General features: G+C 36.7%; 1 protein-coding gene across 15 annotated transcripts in view; it reads left to right on the top strand.

Moving 5' to 3' along the window:
• The window catches only part of LOC5574593 (cytoplasmic polyadenylation element-binding protein 1), a 129949-nt gene extending 120581 nt beyond the window's left edge, over positions 1–9368 (top strand). For all 15 annotated transcript variants that reach the window (XM_021854060.1, XM_021854039.1, XM_021854023.1 and 12 more), the window contains exon 9: positions 7635–9368. In XM_021854060.1, coding sequence (XP_021709752.1) covers positions 7635–8013 — 379 coding nt within the window. In that variant the 3' untranslated portion in view covers positions 8014–9368. The remainder of the gene's footprint in view (positions 1–7634) is intronic.
• The last annotated feature ends 10872 nt before the right edge of the window (positions 9369–20240 follow it).

Genomic DNA, 20240 nt, shown 5'->3' with positions numbered 1-20240 from the left:
TTTCGCTGTAAAAAATCCCTGAAAACTCCCCATCTTACCAACGGCCAACTGTTTGCTGCCGCGCGGGAGATGACTGACAGTTCCATATCCATCGATCCGCGCACAGCCAATGGCCAACACATCGGTTACACATAGCATGAGTGCGACTTACACAGAATTTTCACTCAGCCAGAGAGTCCTGCATTGTTTGCCTCATTCTGTGTAGTTTTAACACACACGCTAAACTTCATCCGCTCAGAAATGAGTGCCGAGTACACAAAATCGGCCTCTCTTCATGCAGCACAGATTCTGTGCAAAGGGGGCTGTACACAGTTTTGTGCAAACGGTGGTAAACAAACCGAATGAGTGAAATGCACACAGAGGAGGAACGCTTGGAATGCGGAATTCGCTTCCATGTTTGTTTTGCTTCTGAAAACATTAAAAAATCATTCCGATTTTAAAGTTTTTCAGAGACTTTTTCATTCGAATAGCCGAAGCGGAAGCAAATGGGGGAAAAACTTTCTTATTTGCGACCATCTTCCGGCTTTTCGCTGTAAAAAATCCCTGAAAACTCCCCATCTTACCAACGGCCAACTGTTTGCTGCCGCGCGGGAGATGACTGACAGTTCCATATCCATCGATCCGCGCACAGCCAATGGCCAACACATCGGTTACACATAGCATGAGTGCGACTTACACAGAATTTTCACTCAGCCAGAGAGTCCTGCATTGTTTGCCTCATTCTGTGTAGTTTTAACACATGGGCTACGTTGAGCAGGCGTAGCGTGCATGCGCTACGTTGAGCAGGCGTAGCGTGTATAATTTCTCTCACACCTACACATTCTCGGTAACTCATTCCAGGCTTTGATTGCACGATGGCGAAACGAATCTTTCAGATCACCAGAAAGACATCTAGGCACAATTAATAAAGGTGCTCTCATGGATCGTGCATATGAAAAGAAATTTTCTAGATACAATGGAGGATCATTTAAGATTTTGAAAGTTTGCGTACAGATTCGAAGTTTTAAATGGCTAGCGAAACTTCTACCAAGTATCGAGTTTGCATATCTGGATACGTGATCAAATTTTCCGAGGTTAAAAACATATCGAGTAACAGTGTTGAAGGCTAGTTGCAGTTTACGTAGATTTTTCATCGAAATAAGCGAGTATAAAATATCTCCATAATCGAACAGTGGAATAATTAATGATCTAGCAAGTAGAAGTCGTGTGTGTTGCGGAGTGCTACTTCTTACAACAACAAGAGAATGAAGAGCCTTATACACTTTATTACATACAGCATTGACTTGGTCATTCCAATTTAATCTGCAATCCATTATTAATCCGAGATTCTTTACAGTATCTGAAAATTCAATGGCATCGTTGCCTATCTTAATTTTGAAAGGGCATGTAATTGTAGTACGCTTATTTCTAAATATAATCGCTTGTGTTTTACTCGAGTTCAATACTAGTCCGTTCCGTTCACACCAGTTTAAAATGTTCTGAATATCTGAGTTAATTTTCTCTATACTATTTTCTAGACTGTTTATTGTATCTGATATATACAGTTGACAATCATCAGCATACAAGTGAAATTTGCAAAAAGACAACTCCATTGGTAGGTCGTTAATATACATCGAGAAAAGAAGCGGACCTAGGATTGACCCTTGGGGTACTCCACAGGGAACAGAAATTTTCTCTGATCTGGTGTGATTAAAATCAACGTATTGTGAACGACACGACAGATAAGAGTTTATCAGCTTAGCCGATAGAATATCAAATTTAAAAATATGTATAAGTTTGTTGCAAAGTAAACTGTGGCTAATTGTATCAAAAGCTTTGCTAAAATCGAGTAATGCTATAATCGTAACCATCTTTTTGTCTAATGCTTCTCTTATATCGTTTTCAACCTTAATCAATGCAGTTATCGTGCTACAAGATTTACGATATCCTGATTGAAAAGGACTCAATAATTTCTTTCTTGCCAGATATTCATTCAACTGCTTTGAAAGTATCGATTCAAAAATTTTGGACAAGGCACATAGAATGCTGATCGGGCGAAATTCTTTTTCAGTGGTAGGATTATCAACCTTTCCTATTGGTATTATTTTTGCAACTTTCCAAACGGCAGGAAACTCAGAACAAGTTATACAGAAATTGATTAGATGTGTGATATAAGGCAAAGTTGCAGGTAAAGATATTTTTAAAACATTCAAGAAAATAAGATCATCTCCAACGGAATCACACGATGCAGAAACAAATTCTTGGAGTACCTCATCATTAGTTACCCCACGGAATGAAAACTCAGAATGTGATTCAACAAATTCGACTGAATTTTCTACAAATGTGATAGGTATGTAATGTGAAACAAAGTAATTGTTTAACGTTGTTGCGTTTACATCGCCACCGCCCATTTTTGTATTAGTTTGTTTGAGACCTAAACGTTTTATGTTACTCCATAACTTTTTTGTTGGTAGATCTGCACTAAGTTGAGTTGTAAAGTATTCACGTTTAACTCGTTTAATTTCACGATTGGTCATATTTCTCAAACATTTGAAATTATTCCATTTTTGAACATTATTTTTGTCTCCTTTCCAACACTCGTAAGCTTCGGAACGATTTTTGAAAATTCGATTTACATAACTGTTTATCCATGGACAGTTTGGATCTTTTGCAACTTTTTTCTTCAGAAGAGCGTGTCTATCGAGTGTGGAAAAAAGCATTTCATTGAAGCATTTTAGTTTCTCATTAACAGTAGGGCAGTAGTATAATCTATCAAAACGACAATCACGCAAATCAGATAGAAAAGAATCCGTGTTTATTTTATGGTAATCTCTGGCCCAGTACTCTTCGGCCTTTGGTTTTGAATGCTTGAACCTGTAGTCTACACAGATAAAATCATGGTCACTTATGCCCCCAACAGACGATTGGTAAGCATTACAAATTTTATCAGTGCAATTGCCAATTATTACGTCTAGAACAGACGGTTGACATCCTGGTTTGTGACAGGTAGGCCAAGTATCGATCAACTTAAATGACAAGTTATTTAGGTGGTCAAATAGATTGCGAGTTTTTGACGAATGATAGTTGGGCATATTGACATTAAAATCTCCCATTACCAACTAGCGAACATTTTTTGGTCTGACCTGACGTAATGACTCCTCATGAAGACGGCTCTGTGAGCTCTTAAACAATATGTGAATCAGGTGCTATCAAGAGTCATAGAATGAATTTCCGTTCAACCATGTCTGGATTGGACGAAATTCCGGCGTTAAAATGTTCACATTATTAATGTTTAAAATTAATTTCCCCAAGAGCGAAAATAACCACAAGTAGTCTTAATTTGCAGTGGCATGATACCGTTTCTACTCTATCCTTAATTGCTGAATTTCATTGCCTTCCATACTAATTTTTCTCTTGTTCGGTAGTCGGTTTGTCCCAATCCTCTATTCCAAACGAAGAGCATTTTACCTTCACTCGATTGCCTATGAGCGTAATGATAGAGATTCAATCTTGGGATTCAATCTTTGCATAAATCAAGCACGCTGAGATTAAAAAAAATCAGGATTCGAAACGATCCCGCGCATTGAGATGATTTCAAAGCATGCTTGTTTGAATCTGGGAGCAGAAGGATGCTCTTAGAAGACTGGCGGGAAGAAACTTGTATCATAAAGTGGTGTGACTTGGTGTCGATCGTTAGGCGTTTCTCTCAAATCGTGTTCGTCCATGCGATTTCGGTGAAAAAGTGCAAAATGGATGATTGAACTGAAGTTATTTAACGAAATATAGTAGTTTTATTGCATTTTTGGTGTACAAGTGTACAAACCATGACAGCTTTCACAAAAATACACTTGGAAAATGAATCTATGTTGCAGGTAAGTTTGTAAATCGGCCGTATTGGAACATTTTAAGTTTGATACGACCAATAATAGCGCTTACGACGAAGTAGAACGAAGCCCTATTTCATGTGCACCAAATATAGAAAAACTATCTTCGACAAAGTTGTTTGGGAGATCAAGGGCTGGTATGTGGTAATTATTCAGTTTCAGAATTCCGCTAATTGGCGACGATAGTGTACCTGAAAGTTTTGTTTTGCAAATATTTCTGGAGCCTGACCACTTAGAAAGATGGTTTCTTCGGCAAAGTTGTTCAGTAGCTCAAGGGCGTTTATTTGAGTCAATAAACTTGAGATTTTGTCACCAGGCGGCGCTTGTGAGCATGAAACTCTTATTATGCGGATATCTTAGGATCCCGACAACTTGAAGCGATGGCGTCTTTGGCAAAGTTTTTCAGTAGCTCAAGGACTACCATTGTTAGAGGCAGCTGACTCAAAATGTTGCTAGCGGGCAGCGCTAGTGAGGATGAAACTTTTGTTTTTCAGATATCTCAGAAGCCTGACCATTTAGAAAGATGGCGTCTTTGGCAAAGTTGTTTAATAAACCAAGGGCTATAATTATTCAAGCTAAAAGTTTCGAGATTTTTAATCCATGCACAAAAGAAACATTTGTCTTGCAGATATTTCAGAAACCTGATCACTTAGAAAAATGGCGTCTTCGGCAAAGTTGTTCAGTAGCTCAAGGGCTATCATTACTTTAAAATCTAGATTCTCTTAGCATCATTATCTATGCTTGAGCCCTTGAGCTACTGAACAACTTTGTCGAAGACGCTATCTTTCTAAATGGTTAAGATCCTGAAATATCCGCAAAACAATATTTTCATGCCCACTAACGCCGCCTGGTGGGAAAATCTCGAATCTCTTGCCAAGAATAATGATAGTCCTTGGGCTACTGAACAACTTTTCTGAAGACGCCATCTTTCTAAGTGGTGATGCTCTTGAGATATCTGCAAAACAAAACTTTCATGCTCACTAGCGACGCCTGGTGGTTCAAATTTGTCATCTTGCTCGAGCAATGCTAGCCCTTGAGTTAATGAACAACTTTGTTGAATGTTATTTCTTCCAAAATGAACAGGCTCTTGAGATATTAGCAAAACAAAAGTAAAAGTTTCATGCTCATCGTTATTACATTTAAACTCGTGATTGAAATAAATGTTCAAAAAAATATGTTAAAATTCAAGTTATGTCTGATTTTCTGTGAAAATTTCATTCGAATCGGTCCATAAAAAACTGAGATCTAGCTTACCAAAGTTGATCATTTTGTATGGAAAACCGAAAAAGTTGCAAATGTGTTGTCCAATACTGTATGCACATTTGTTGATTTTACCATATTATAAAGGGTCATACTGTAGACGAAAACCGTTGAGTATTGTTCTTAAGAAGATTCTTGAGGAATACATTTTGATTTAGTGTCGATAGATTCCTCTTCTTCTTGGCATTAACGTCCCACTGGGACAGAGCCTGCTACTCAGCATAGTGTTCTAAGAGCACTTCCACAGTTATTAACTGAAAGCTTTCTTTGCCTAAGTTGCTATTTTCGCATTCGTATATCGTGTGGTCAAGGAAATTTCCATTACGAAATTGCATGGCATGGCTTTGCTTTGTAGCCGTGGACTCTAACCACTCGGCTAAGGAAGGCCCCAGCTATGACAGGAATATCACTGTAACAACGTAATGCTATCGCACAACCTGTATTCATAAGAAAGGAAAATCTTTGTTAAAAACAAAATTAAAACATTAACCTCACCAACAAGTCCAAATACCTGTGAGCACTCAGCTGTTCAGCAAGACCATATTAATGGTATGGGTTCGAATTCCTCCGATAGTGGATCTTATTGCATTAAAAAGTTCTTTGACATTCCTGGGTTTAGTGGCACATGTACAAGAATAGTAAATTGACAATTTTTGGCGTCACTTTTTGCACGCAAAACAAGATACAATTTTGGTCATCGTTTTTGCACGCAAAACAAATCACTGTATTGTATCTCATGCTATTCGATTAATGACCCATTCGGGGTATTGGTTTTCGGGGTAGTGACCCATTCGGGGTAGCTTTATTCGGGGTAATGGCGATCGAGGTAGCAGCATGCGAAGTAGTGGCGTTCGCGGTAACATCATAGATGTTCCATCCCATTACCTCGAACACCACTACCCCGGATGGGTCACTACCCCGAAAGCCATTACCCCGAATGGGTCATTAACCCGAACGCCACTACCCCGAATGAGCCATTACCCCGAATGAGATTCAATACAGTATCTGGTGGACTTATTGGTGATGTTAATATTTCAATTATGTTTTAACAAGGATTTTCCTTTCTTATGAATACAGGTTGTGCGATAGCATCACGTTGTTACAGTGATTATTCACGTCATAGCTGCAAGCATTTCACCTGAAGCGTGCCCTTCTTTCTTAAATATGCTGTTCTTCTATGTTTTCGTTGGATATACTAGGAACTGATATTTCCATATGGAAAAGCTTTTTTAAAAGCAGGATTTCCTTAAGGCATTCATTGACGTTAATCCTACTAATTCTAATCAAAAGTTTCCCCTACTTTTATCTTCTTGCAGTAAAATAGTCAGGTATCTTGTGGAACTACTCACCACTTTTCTGCCATCATCATTGTTTTGAATCAAACACAACTATTTTTGTGGTTATCTTATTGAAATTCAGCTGAATGATCCCACACACTAACGATAGTAATTACTGTAACGGTGATCAGAGGTCGCGATTTTCTAACATGTACAAGTGTATTAGCGTTGCTATTAGCGTATTAGCGTATTAGCGCGGAACGATTGTCTATCAGGTTTGTCCTTTAACGGATTCCATAAACAACACTTGCAGCGATATTATCAGGGTGATCTGCTATTACCATCGTTTATGAAACAATATCTTTTAGAAGATCTCAATGCTAGTAGTCGACATCTAAAAAATTAGAGTGAAGCAAGTGGTTAGCAGCGTCTAAAATAAAACTTTACTACATCCTTATTTTGTAAAAACTATAGTTATCCTTTTTCATAATAAATTCACCCTTCTTTAAGAAATAAGCTGCTCTTCAGAGCATTGCAGTGTTATCGACAGTAGAGGACAAACTCAAACGAAACTTAGAATGTAAATGTTGTTTTATGAGAATTATATCTTTTATTTTTGAAAAATTAATTTTTAGGCCAAACTTGTTTAATACTTATAAGGAATCGTACAATTTTTTCCCCACCTTCTACTTAGAATTAGTCTCCAAATGTTATGGATTCGGGGTAATGCGTTCGGGGTAGTGACGTATTTGGGATAGTGGCGTTCGGGGTAATGATCCATTCGTCTAGTCTAGTCTATGTCTAGTCATGTTCTGGTAGGAGATATCACAAAATTCTTTGCGAGAAAAGAACATACATAAAACTTTCCATGCTGTTTATCGTGCTGAAAAGATATGACCAAAAACTGATACTAGTTCCGATTTGTACGATTTGTACCATGGTCCCCTAACAAGATAGTTTTAATATCAATAATTTTAAAGATTTGCATTCAAAAGTTCAATTGATAACTATCTAGAAACAGAAAAATCTCTACTCAGAATTAGTTTATCATTTCGTTATCGTGATAGGCAGCTATTTCTGAACTTATGGTGAGATATCCAGTTGTAGCACCCAAATTTAACTAACGTCATGAGAGTGAATTTCAGATCACAAACTGTATAAGTCGAGTTATCTAGTTATAGCACTTTTGCTTCCCATTTCTAATAGACATGCGTTGGATTCCCTTTCGTTTCAGATACTTCTGCCGGTCATGTTGGCAGTTCCAGCATAACCGAGACAGCTCGCTACAGAACCATAAGCCTTTGACGCGCAATTCGAAATCGACTACCATTGTCGGAGTGGGTCCTCAGCAGACAACACTTGCATCAATGCAACAACATTCACAGACACAGCACAACCATTCTCAGTTTAACTATCATCAGCAGCATAACTCCCATTCGCAGCATCACCATAACCATAGCTATCATGGTTCACTGCATGGTTCTCCCAAGTCGCCTTCGCCACCGAGCAGCAATAGCAGCAGTAGCAACAGTTCAGCGGATTCGTCACCAATTTCCTGTCATGGACCAGCCAACCTACACCAACAGCTGCAGCAACAGTTTGGCAGTCTCTAAAACGTGAGTGACAATCCACATGCTTTCAGTAGTGTTGCTCTTGAAAAAGCAAACTATCACGTGTGGCCAAATCCCATTATGGTGCCAAAGCTCGGCACCAATCGTTGTTATTTATTAGAAATTATTGTTGAATCGTGAACGTCACAACATTTTGTTTGTTACATCATACGTATTAATCAATGCTCAAACTATGCGGCAAGAGCATAGATAATCCACTCGCATGTTGTTAGTTGTAAAGCGACAGGGGTAGTAATGCATAGCGCTGAAACACACCCGTCGAGGCATTCCTTTGGGAAATTTCCTCGCTCGAAATTTCCTCAACGCAAAGGAATTCCACCGGGAGGAAATTAGATGATTTCACCTGCATCAATTCGTAGCATCTTCAATGCGTTAACGTACGGCATTGCAGAGTTTAGTAATAATAGCGTGATATTGTTACTTAAATTGCAACAGTTTGCTACAAAATCTTTAGATTGAAATCCCCAAACAACGATCGTGAGAAGATTGTACGAATTGAAAGCGATGCCTCCTTGCAAAATGATGTCGCTGTAACTCGCTAAATGCTTGTGGATCCCAAAACTTGTTGACTAGCGATGGATTTTGAATCCCAAAACACACTGAAATGTTTTTGATTACTTTTAAGAAAATTGCAGTTTTTATGCAAAACCGCTCGATTCGGGAAAAGTAAAAAAAAGAAAAATGAAAATCAAACACGAACATACCAACTGAAGGAACAATGGGAAAGTAAACTGTGAGGAAAAGCTCTTTTTATACAACATTTTAAACGTGGAATGCCTATCTTGTGTGCGAAAAGAAGAAAAAATATGCGTGTTTTAGTTAGGCAAAAATCAAACTGTTATGTACCGCCTTGCGCTTTACGAAAAAGGTGTCGACGGCAGGTTAGAACGCAGCTGTAAATTTTAAGATGCATTGTCTAAGGAATGTTGTTTTTTTTTCAAAAGTAATCTCAATCCGCAATTGTAATTTCGATTCCCTTTTCTGTTATTTATCTTAGTTATTTATTGATTTATTTATTTTTCCTTAACTTAAGGCGTAGTTTAACGATAGGGAATTGTAAAATCTCTTAATGAGCTTTTCATTAATCTGTAATCAATCGATCGTACAGTACCGGTTAAAAAGGTATAGACCAATTTCAAGTTTGTTTGGTTGCATTTAAGCTCTCTAGAAAGCATTTAGATTCATATCAGAATGATTCGCGAATCATTATGAACTCAAATATTGTCCAGTATGTCTTTTTGCGTTCTTATTTATTATTCATTTTTTTGTAAACCATACACTTGAGAATAAAATGTTCTGGCATATTAATATATTATATGAAAAACTACGTTCATCAGCACGTTTGGTTTGTTTTACTGTTTTACTGATGCACCAGTTACTTCTATCCAATGGACTTTTAATTGTGACAACAATTGTTTGGGCTTTTAAACGGGTACTTTGGTTGTTTGACTAATTTTATTTCCATTTTATCGTATATTTTAACTAGAGAAATTTTAGTATATGTAGAGTTTTGAGTAGTTTTAATAATGTAACATCGAGATACGAATTTTACTGATTGTTTGTTTTCGGATGTTTAATGATGATAAATTTTAAATTTTTTGTTTGTCCACATAACAAAAATAATGAAAATAAAATATCATTACAACATGTCTGATTACTGATGTCTGGAACTGTAGTCGAAACAAGCAAAGAGGACGTGTCTTCCTTCCTTAATAAAAATGCAATATGACTCGATGTTATTCCATTCATTAAAATACCTTTTGTTGAGGCTGCAAGAACAATGATCAAATGCAAAGCTACACACATAGAACAACATCAAAACAAATACAACATCTTGAACAAATTTCCAAAAACATTATCACTCCTTATTGTGTGTGCTAGATCAAGTAAGCACTAGGTAGCGCAAGGGTGTGAACATCAAACAGTAGCAGGAATTTTCTAGACACGTATCTTACTATTTCATCATCAATTACTATTTCTTTAAATTTAACATCGAAAAAAGCTAACAAAACGAAGCAGAATATAACGTTAATTTATCTACGATATGGCTGATACAAATATAACTTTGACTAAGTATCTCCCCTTTCCTTTTTATTTGTATTTGTGAGGAGTAGCTGGAAAAATATTTGGCAAACTCTACAAATCAAAAAAAAAAAAACAGTGCTATACCAATCTTTCTAAAACAAAAAATGCTAGAACTTAGACAATATACAAAAATATTTAGGGATAATTTTTTTTTAAAGTCTTGTAGACTAATTTTGCGAATAAGTGCATGATGTTTCAACCGCTATTTTTATCTGACATTTGCCCCAATGTGTCTACAATAAAATATCTTCGTTATGTTGAATCCTTTCTTTTTTGTATTAGGTAAATTGGTGGTAAAATGAATAGTGGTGGAAAACTGAACACTTTCTGAGTGATGGCAAATTTAGTCTAGTTTCTAGGAACTCACTCGGCCAGACATACTGGCCACCGGACATCGGAGATATTTCGGATTTTCCGAGGTCATGTCAAAATGGCATTTTTTCTGACGCTTGTATTTTTGTGGGGTGTGAAATTGTATAGATTTTCACATTTTTTCTAGCATAGAAAATTGAATGCTGAAGGACGCATTAAGATTCGTTGAAAATCTTCAGAAATATGACCATTTCCGTAAGACTGGTTGCATATTTTCGGTCAGTCATGTTTGTATTTCATGTATATCTGGAGCTATATCCAAGTGGGCATCAAACTTCAAAATGATGCTTCCAACAGCATATTCAAAACCATTAGATGCACTGACCACTTTATAGTAGGTTCCAGTGCCCTAGGGGAAGTGGCCAATTAGGAGCATATCTGGAACCATATCAATATGGGTATCAAACTTCAATATTTTCAAAGGTGATGCTTCCCGAAGCATTTTCAGCACTACCAGCTGCCATGACTACACTAGGGTAGGTTCCAGGTACTCTGGGGGATGTGGCCAATTCAAAACATATGCGGAACCACATCAAAATGGACATCAATTTGGGTATCAAATATTTTTGAAGGGAACGCTTCTGAAACCATTTACAGAGCAATTAATTTCTATGTCCACTGTATAGTAGGTTCCAGGTGCCCTGGGGGAAGTGGTCAATTAGGAACATGCCTGGTATCAAACTTCAAGATTTTTAAAGGTGATGCTCCCGGGAGCATTCGTTAACCACTGGCTACCAGACCACTGTATAGTAGGTTGCGAGGGATGTGGTCATGTTCCGAATTGGCCACTTCTCTAGGGGCCCCTGGAATCTACTATAGAGTGGTTATCACATCTTGTAATTCAGAAAATGCTCCACATCCTCCAAGGCACAAGGAACCTACTGCACAGTATTCATGGTAGACGGTGATTCTAAAACTGCTTCCGGAAGCATGAATTTCAAAAATATTAAAGTTTGTTACCCATATTGATATGATTCCGTATATGTGCGAAATTGGCCACTTCCATCGGGGTACTTCGCACCTGCTATACAGTGGCCATAACAGCCGGTGGTTATGGAAGTGCTTTCGGGAGCATCACCTTTAAACATCTTGAAATTCGATACCCATATCGATGCAATTCCGGACATGTTTTGAATTAGCCGCTTCTCCCGGGGCACCTGGAACCTACTATTGAGTGGTCATGGCAGTCGGTGGTTCTTGAATTGCTTCTGGAAGCATCACCTTCAAAAATCTTGAAGTTTGATGCCCATATTGATATGGTTTCGAACATGTTCCTAATTGGCCACTTCCCCCAGGGCACCTGTAACCTACTATAGAGTGGTCAGTACGTCTAATGGTTCTGAATATTCTACCGGTAGCATCATCTTGGAATTTGATGCTCATTTGGATATAGCTTCGGATAATATTTACATGATTGGAAATACAAACTTGGCTGACCATATTTTCCCGAACCAGTTTTACGGAAATGGTCATATTTCTGAAGATTTTCAACGAATCTTAATATGTCCGGTGGCATTCAACTTCCTATTAGTTCTTATTTTTAGGAAAATTGTAAACATCTATGCATCTTCACACCGGAAAAAAATACAAGCGACAGAAAAAATGACATTTGGACATGAAGTCGGAAAATCCGGAACATCTCCGGTGTCCTGTGGCCAATATGCATGGCCAAGCAAATTTATGAAACTAGACCAAATAAGCCGTCGACTGCTTCTGGATGCATCTAATTTCATTCATTTGTCATAAAGTTATGATCATTTGAAATTGGGCAAAATATCTATTTCTATCTCAATCATTTTGCATATCTCCTGTACAACAATCCAAGCCACTGGTAAATATTAAGATAATTTATTTGATTAATCGAAAAGGTTATTGGTCAAATAGTTAAAGTAAAATCTACAATACAATAATTCACGCTTTCAATTAGATTTTTGGCCGTAGATTTCATCTTGAAAACATTTTTAGTTTAATTGTAGTTTCTTTTAAAAAAATATATACTAACTCATTAATTTGAATCGTAAATAAACTGACTCTAATTCCGAAAAAATGTTCAAGAATTTGTGAGGCACCTTAACGTTTCCGTGACAGCTTATTTATCCCTAATCAGAATCATCAGAATTATCAGAATATTTTTTTTTGTAATTATTCTTATGTACCTTATCTGATTTATAAACGAATTATTATGCAGTTTATAGCAGGAAAAAATCGGTTTATTCTGCACGCGTTCTGCTGGGCAGTGCTTCGTTAAAGTCCAAGCAGAAAAATCGTTTTTTTTTTGCGTCGTCGCCGAATTTTTTTTTCTTGTTTTAGTTTACACGCGTTTTAAGTGCAATTGAGTTCGGGTTTTTGCGTCGCCGGAGTGATATTTTGCTTTTATGAAATGAGCATGCTGATTGAAGTAGCTTACAGTTGCTCAGTCTAGCAAGGATGATTGAGATTGTTTCATGCTTTTATATTAAATGCATAATATATTATGAAACTTATTTTTATCATGACAACGGTGGGAGTGTTACTTGAATAAATTGATTTGACAAAATATGAACAGCTTGTCACTGCAAGTATTGACATAAACTCTTGTACATTAACATTAAAATCCCATACCTTTCTCTTTACCTGATTTTTATCATTATAAAAAATAAACTTTGAATGGTTCGACGCTAAAATGTGTCGACTTACCGTATGTTAACGTTTTCTTTAGAGTAGTGATAGGTGATTTTTTGAACTGAGGTTGCATAAATCACATCATTTACCACGGTACATCCTGATCACGGCCTAAAAATTAACAAGGCAGGCTCTTTACTGGTGTAAACATCAAATTTGGTGACGTCACTCCTATCGTACCATATCCCATCCGGACAATTAGATCATTTTTTTTCAAAAATTTGTTCGATATGGATAGGAATGACGTCGTCAAGAAGCTGTCAGTTTTCGGAATATATCACCTTCTCAATATTGTACACCGTGATCCTGATCATGCAGATATAATATAATTATAATTCTCGATGACCGTAAGAGCGTGGCCGGCGTCGTTTTTAACTTTTTAATGTTTGGGAGTTCTCGAAAGTGTACATTGAAGATGGAAAGTTACTTCCAAGCTACATCTCTTGGTTCCTTGTGCAATTTTGATTATTCTGGTCAATCACTGAGTAGCAACTATGAATTGTACGGTCATTAATGCTAATGCTTATGATTAATCAACTGGTCAAATGTGAGAAGACTCTTCAAACCTTCTGCGGGTCACAAAAAGGGGCCGTACGTTGGGCAGGTCTGGTTTATATGTAAGTACTAGTATTACATAAAGGAGATTTGTCCAGGTCATTGCTTGAACTGATCAAAATATATTTTAATGTCCACTCCACCCAGAGTCGAATAACAAAACTTGTTATTATTGGTCTTATAATGCTTCATTTTGGAACGATAATTTACAGTATCAAAGTGGACACGAATTTGAAAAAAAAAATTGCATGCAGCCTTTTTCTCATGTCCATCACACAATTTCTAATTTTGTATGGATCTGATTCATCATCAAGAAAAATCCTTTTCGCTTTTTGCAGAGGCCAGTTTATGAACGATCTTCTGAAAACTATATTATATGGACAAAAAACCTAATTATTGCCTGTTGCATGTATATATAGTAAGGACCCAACATTACCACCCCTTTTCGGAGAACCTTTTGAAATCGATGATGCGTTGTCAAATTATCTCAAAATCTTTTTTTAACCCTGTTAAAGTTGTTATGAATATTCATAAGAAAAGAAAAAAGAATCCTTAAAAACCGTTTACCGTTTTGATTCGAATCCCGGACAGCTTCAAATTCCGGACACTCTACTTTGTATGGGAAAGATTTCACTCGAAATGTTTCAAAACGCGCTGTCAAAAAGTTCCCAATTTTAAAGATGATTTTTATAAACATTTTACATAGCAACCCATGAAAATTTACAATTTTCAACTAGTTTTGACGTCTTTCTAACGGCTTAGTGTGTTTAATTAATGATTCGACTATTCTGATTGTGTATTTCAAGAGCTGTCCGGAATTCGAATCAAAGTGTTCGGAATATGAAGCGGAAGTGTGGTTGTGTCCGGAATAAAAATCATGAAGAGGCCGAAAATTTTTATTGATAAAAAGTGAATAAGAGATGTGGAATCCAAATCTTCATCCAAATTTAAGTGTTTGCAAGGCCTGAGTACGCTAAAGTTTTGAACAGAACGATTCAGTTTATATGTTTAGTGATTAGTTGTACTTTACTGAAGCCTTAAGTGTCCGTAATATGAATCAAAACGGTACATTTTGAAGAAGCTGGAATAGGGGTAGATGTAATCGAATCATCTATATAGTACACCTTGTTGTTACAAACAAACAAATACATTGTGCAGCTTTTCTTTTGTTGCTTAAAAAAATCATATGAACCTCACACAAAATCTCATTAGGCATTTTCTCGAAATATATTCAAAACTTTAAGGACGGGGAAGGAGCAAAGTCAAAATCATATTTATGTGAGCCTTATTAGGAATAAAAATATTGATTGTTGGAAACTTGCAAAAGAAATAAACACAGAAACATTTTTAATATTTTGTTGACAAGTACTAAAAATGGATAAATTTCTTTGAATAATTTTATATCTCCATTAACCATGTACTGTACAGTAAAACAACAAATACTTGAATATAGTAAAACAACAAATACTTGAATATAGTATAAAAATGTAAAACGTAAAACTTTGATATAAATCTCAAAATAAAAACAATAAAACAGTCACAATGGCCAAATATATGTACTGAAGAGAAGAAAATCTCAAACTGCAGGACAATAAAAACAATCAAATAAATAAAAAACATGTTTTAACACATTGAAATTGGAAGCTTTCCATCGAAATCTTTTCGCTTTTTTGAGTACGATGCCATTGTGAAAATTTGTAATGTATTGAAATGGCACGATCAAAATACAAATCGTTACAAAAATTTTGTCCAGACAACAAAAATTAAATCTGCCTCTGTATTTTATATACTCAAGTTCATTAGTCCCCTGGTTTGGGTTTTATATCTGTCATTTGACCACAACAAAAATGCATTCATAATAAATGAACACGAAAAAACGAAGATTTCAAAGCTTTTTACCGCCAAATGGCATTACGATAATCGTAAAAGGTTATAATGCAGTGAAAATTATCGAGCTTGGTTTACTGGCAGATCTTAAATATTAAAAGAAACGCAAGCATTGTAAAATGGAAACTAGTTTAAAATAGCATTGCAAATGTTAATCACAAATACTTACATACTACTGATATTGAGGAAAATGTGCCTAGCCTGTTTGAATTGGAGGAATGGAAGAGAAGATACCTATTTATTACAATATATAATAAGTAACCGTTCCAAACAAAATTAATCAAATTCTAAAAGTCAAAAGACTTACATTGGCATACAGAAAAATAATGTTTGGGTGATCTTAACTCAAACCGCATAAACAGTAGAATAGATATGAAATTAAAAAAACAGAAACTACTTGATCAAAAGACAGATACGGATGAAGGTATGAACAAATGAGTATCAACAATTTCGAAAAGAATGAATATCATATAAATCGTAAATGTTTTATGTTCGATTTGTAAAAAAGTTCAACATTGAACAAAATAATAAAATGCATGCACACATCTATGATAGGCCATTACTATAATGGTTCTTTTCCTAAATTTGTTACACTTTTTTCACAGCACTTACCACTAAATATTTATTTTACCTCAATTTGCTGTTATAGAAGTCTATTTTAATTATTCCAAAGTTATCGAATTCACTTTTAATTTGGTATTTATCCATTATAACTATAGTTTTACATTCCATAGGTATACATTTGGTGGAACAACGAAAACATATTTCTAGTTCTATTACACTCCATATATTAGTACTAGTTGAAGGACAAAGTACGGAAGGTCCAAATACAAAAAGACGAAAGCCGAAAGGCCGAAGCGTAAAAAAGAAGGGGCAAAATATCGAGAATATTTTTTTAAAGAAGAAAAAAAAACTTTTCACAAAGCAAATCATTTTCGACTTTTTGTCCATTCGATCTTTTGTCTTTTAACCTTTTGTGTTCCATCCTTTCGTCTTTCGACCTTTTGTTCGTAAACCTCTCTTTACAAAGAATATCATTTTACATTGCACAACAAAAAACATACACTGAAATCGGCCGATCAAGTCAGTCATGGTAGGCATATACCTATACCTATACGGAAACATTTACATTCAATAAAATCAATTTTCAACAATATTCCATTCAACCGTCATGTTTTTAATTGTGTTTTTATGCTTACCAGTGTTGCACATTTTTATTCCAATGTCTCACCGTTTATACAACGGAAAATGTGCAGAGATCGTAAAAAGTGTCCCCACTTAAAAGTGAAATATGGCAATAATCTTGTTAAGAGACTTCCACAATACGCATCACATAAATTTTGTCTTGGAATACAGGTTTAACGGTGATATTTTAAATCAACAAGAAACTTATTTTTAAAATAAGCTTCTTCTATCATCGTCCAATTTTGAAGCATTAGACAACACATTTCATCGGAAGTCATAAACTGTTGCTTTGGTCAAGAACCGTAGAGAAAATATTTCTAGTTTAAACAACACACTTTGTATTTGTCAAACCATGTGTAACACTAACCATAAACTATTTTTAATTATATCCACATTTATTTTAACATGGAGTTATAGTTGCAGACCATAGATTTCAACGTGAGTCTAATTTTATAAGATTAGTTTTAAACATGAACTTACTTATTCATATTACATTTAATCTGTATGACATCACTGTGCAATATCTAATTTATTATTTTACAATTGTTAAAAAAAAGACTCATCTTTTTAGGGAGATTTTCCATTTCTGTGTTTTCTGTGTTTGTGGTGCTAATATTAATTAATGAGATTGTTTTAAAAAGAAAATTTTATAAAATTTCAACTCGTTTTAATTAGGGAATTCACGAGAAACTTAAATATTAACCGAAGCAAGTCTTAAGTGCTGGAAGCCTATAATACACTCCAACATTTAAATGCTCAAACATTAAAGTATATACGGTAAAAGATAAAACAGATTATATTTTATACATAAAAGCAATATAACCAGTTTTATGCATAACATTATATCCAAGTGACGTGGTTATTATACTTTGGGTTATACATTAATAGGTAATGGTATATTGTAACAGCTGAGAAAATACAATATAATATCGATTCAATATTTTACTAAAAGTTTCAATCTGCTTTTTGCTGAACAGAACAGAAATGACTGCACAGGGTGCGACAAATCATTGTAGGACCAATAGAAAAATATTGTATGAGAACAACATGCTCGTACAATTTATTTGACAGGCAATTAGTATGAATTGATGAGTACGAAAAGGCATGAGATAGAGTGATTGTATGTCTTTGAGTGAGTGAGAAAAATGAGATGCGAAAAACTACGTGTTTCAGCTTTGATAATCAAATGCAAAAACATATACAAAACATATTTATATTCATTCATATATAGTCAAACAAGTTATAATCACTGATTAAAAATACTCAGCAGCTAGATGTAATAAACCGGAAATACGTAAAACAATTGACAACAATAAATACTTGAACTATCAAACTTCGTTTAAGGAGAAGACAAACTCAGAACCACTATCAAACTACCATTAAAAAGCTATCTAACCGAAACACAAACATAAACAATAGCTAGAGAAAGCCCTGCGTGTGACAATAATATTTTGCAGCAGACAAAAATCAATACATATTGTCTTTTATATGTATACTCAAACGGAGCATGTAATTCAACTGTTTTACTTTGATACTTTTGTCGATGCAAACACAAATTTATTATTCATACGATCATCAATATACAGACCGATATGCTGCAGGAAGCATATACCCTGAAGTAAAAAGCAAAATAAAACTGATAAGTCACAGATCAACCATGACTGGTGGAGACAGGTTTTGATGCTAATAAATATGTCGCAAGAACAAACCATGCAAACAATTATAAATCTGAACTTATGTCATACCTGAAAGAGCTGAATAAACGATCAAATCGAACATAGAACGAGGTCCACTCTCACATATGGTATATGTCCTTTTTTTATATATCACAATAGAATAACAATAAATATTTTACCACAGGCAAATAGACGTCACACTCTCATCGTTGTCATCGACCACCTTTTGAACGATTGATTCAAATACGTTCCCAAAAACAATGACAAGGGCTAATCCTCTGCAGCCAACTCTTGGTCGGCGCGCCATAGATGCTGCAATTCTAACATAATGTGAGTGACAGCCGTAGTTACTGCATTCCAGCACTCGGCATCCGCACACATTCTCTCTATAATATTGTCGGGGGACGTGTCCCCTCCGCATGTAGTGAGCATGCGACCTCTCACAACAATGAAACGGGGGCAATCGAACACGACATGCTCCGCTGTTTCCTCTACACCAGCACAATTGGGGCACGCAGGAGATTCTGAGTGCCCGAACCTATGCAGATACTGTCTATAGCAACCATGTCCTGACAGAAACTGCGTCAGGTGGAAGTTCACTTCCCCATGGCTTCTACCATACCAATCTGACACATTTGGTATTAGTCGATGGGTCCATCTACCCTTAGTGGAGTTATCCCATTCCTGCTGCCAGCTTCTGAGCGTTTCCTCTTTACACGTGTCGCGGACTCCTCTGGTACCCCTTTGGTTAAAGCATTGAACATCTTCCTTGATGATGAGCCCGATGGGCGTCATCCCGGCTATGATGCACACGGCCTCTTTAGATACCGTCCGGTATGCACTTGCTACTCTTAAGCACATTATCCTGTACGTGCTTTCCAACCGCTTTAGGTTTCTGTTCGTTCTAAGCGCTTTTGACCAGATTGGTCCTCCATACCTTAGTATGGATAGCGCCACGCTTGCCAGCAGCTTGCGTTTGCTGGCAATTACAGCAGAGCTGTTAGACGTCATCCTCGAAAGCGCCGCTATAGCCGTAGATGCCCTCTTACAGGCATATTCAACGTGGCTAGCGAAGCTCAGCTTGTCATCGATCATTACCCCAAGATGCCTAAGGGATCGCTTGGACTCTATGGTGCAATCACCTACCGAGATAAACGCCCGTTGCTCGGACTTGCGGTTGTTGACCACCACCACCTCAGTCTTGTGACGGGCCAGTCCTAATTTCCTAGACTTCATCCATTCCTCAACCAGGGAAATAGAGTGCGCTGCTGTCAACTCTACTTCCTCCATCGATTCACCATAGACCACTAGGGTGATATCGTCGGCGAAGCCAACAATCTTAACACCCGTCGGAAGGGGCAGCCTAAGTACGTCATCGTACATCGCATTCCATAACAGCGGGCCCAGGATTGAACCTTGAGGTACTCCCGCGGTAATTCGAACGCTTTTCTGCCCCTCCTCTGTGTCATACAGTAGAATCCTACCATCAAAATAGCTTTCTAGAAGCTTACACAACTGCACCGGTACCTTGAGGCGGTGAAGCGCGTGTGCTATTGCTTCCCAGCTTGCGCTGTTGAACGCATTCTTCACATCCAGAGTGACAACCGCGCAGTAACGGATGCCGCTCCTTTTATGCTCGATTGCCACCTCAGCTGTTTGAACGACCGACTGGATGGCGTCCAGAGTAGATTTACCTTTTCTGAATCCAAACTGGTTGTTGGACAGGCCGTCCGCACTCTTCGTATACGGTACTAGTCTGTTGAGAATCAACCTCTCCAATAACTTGCC

The sequence above is a fragment of the Aedes aegypti genome, chromosome 1 (genome assembly GCF_002204515.2).
Source record: "Aedes aegypti strain LVP_AGWG chromosome 1, AaegL5.0 Primary Assembly, whole genome shotgun sequence".
NCBI classification, from domain to species: Eukaryota; Metazoa; Arthropoda; class Insecta; order Diptera; family Culicidae; genus Aedes; species Aedes aegypti.
The sequence above is the reverse complement of the archived record's forward strand: the minus strand, read 5'-3'. Positions and strand labels throughout refer to the sequence as shown.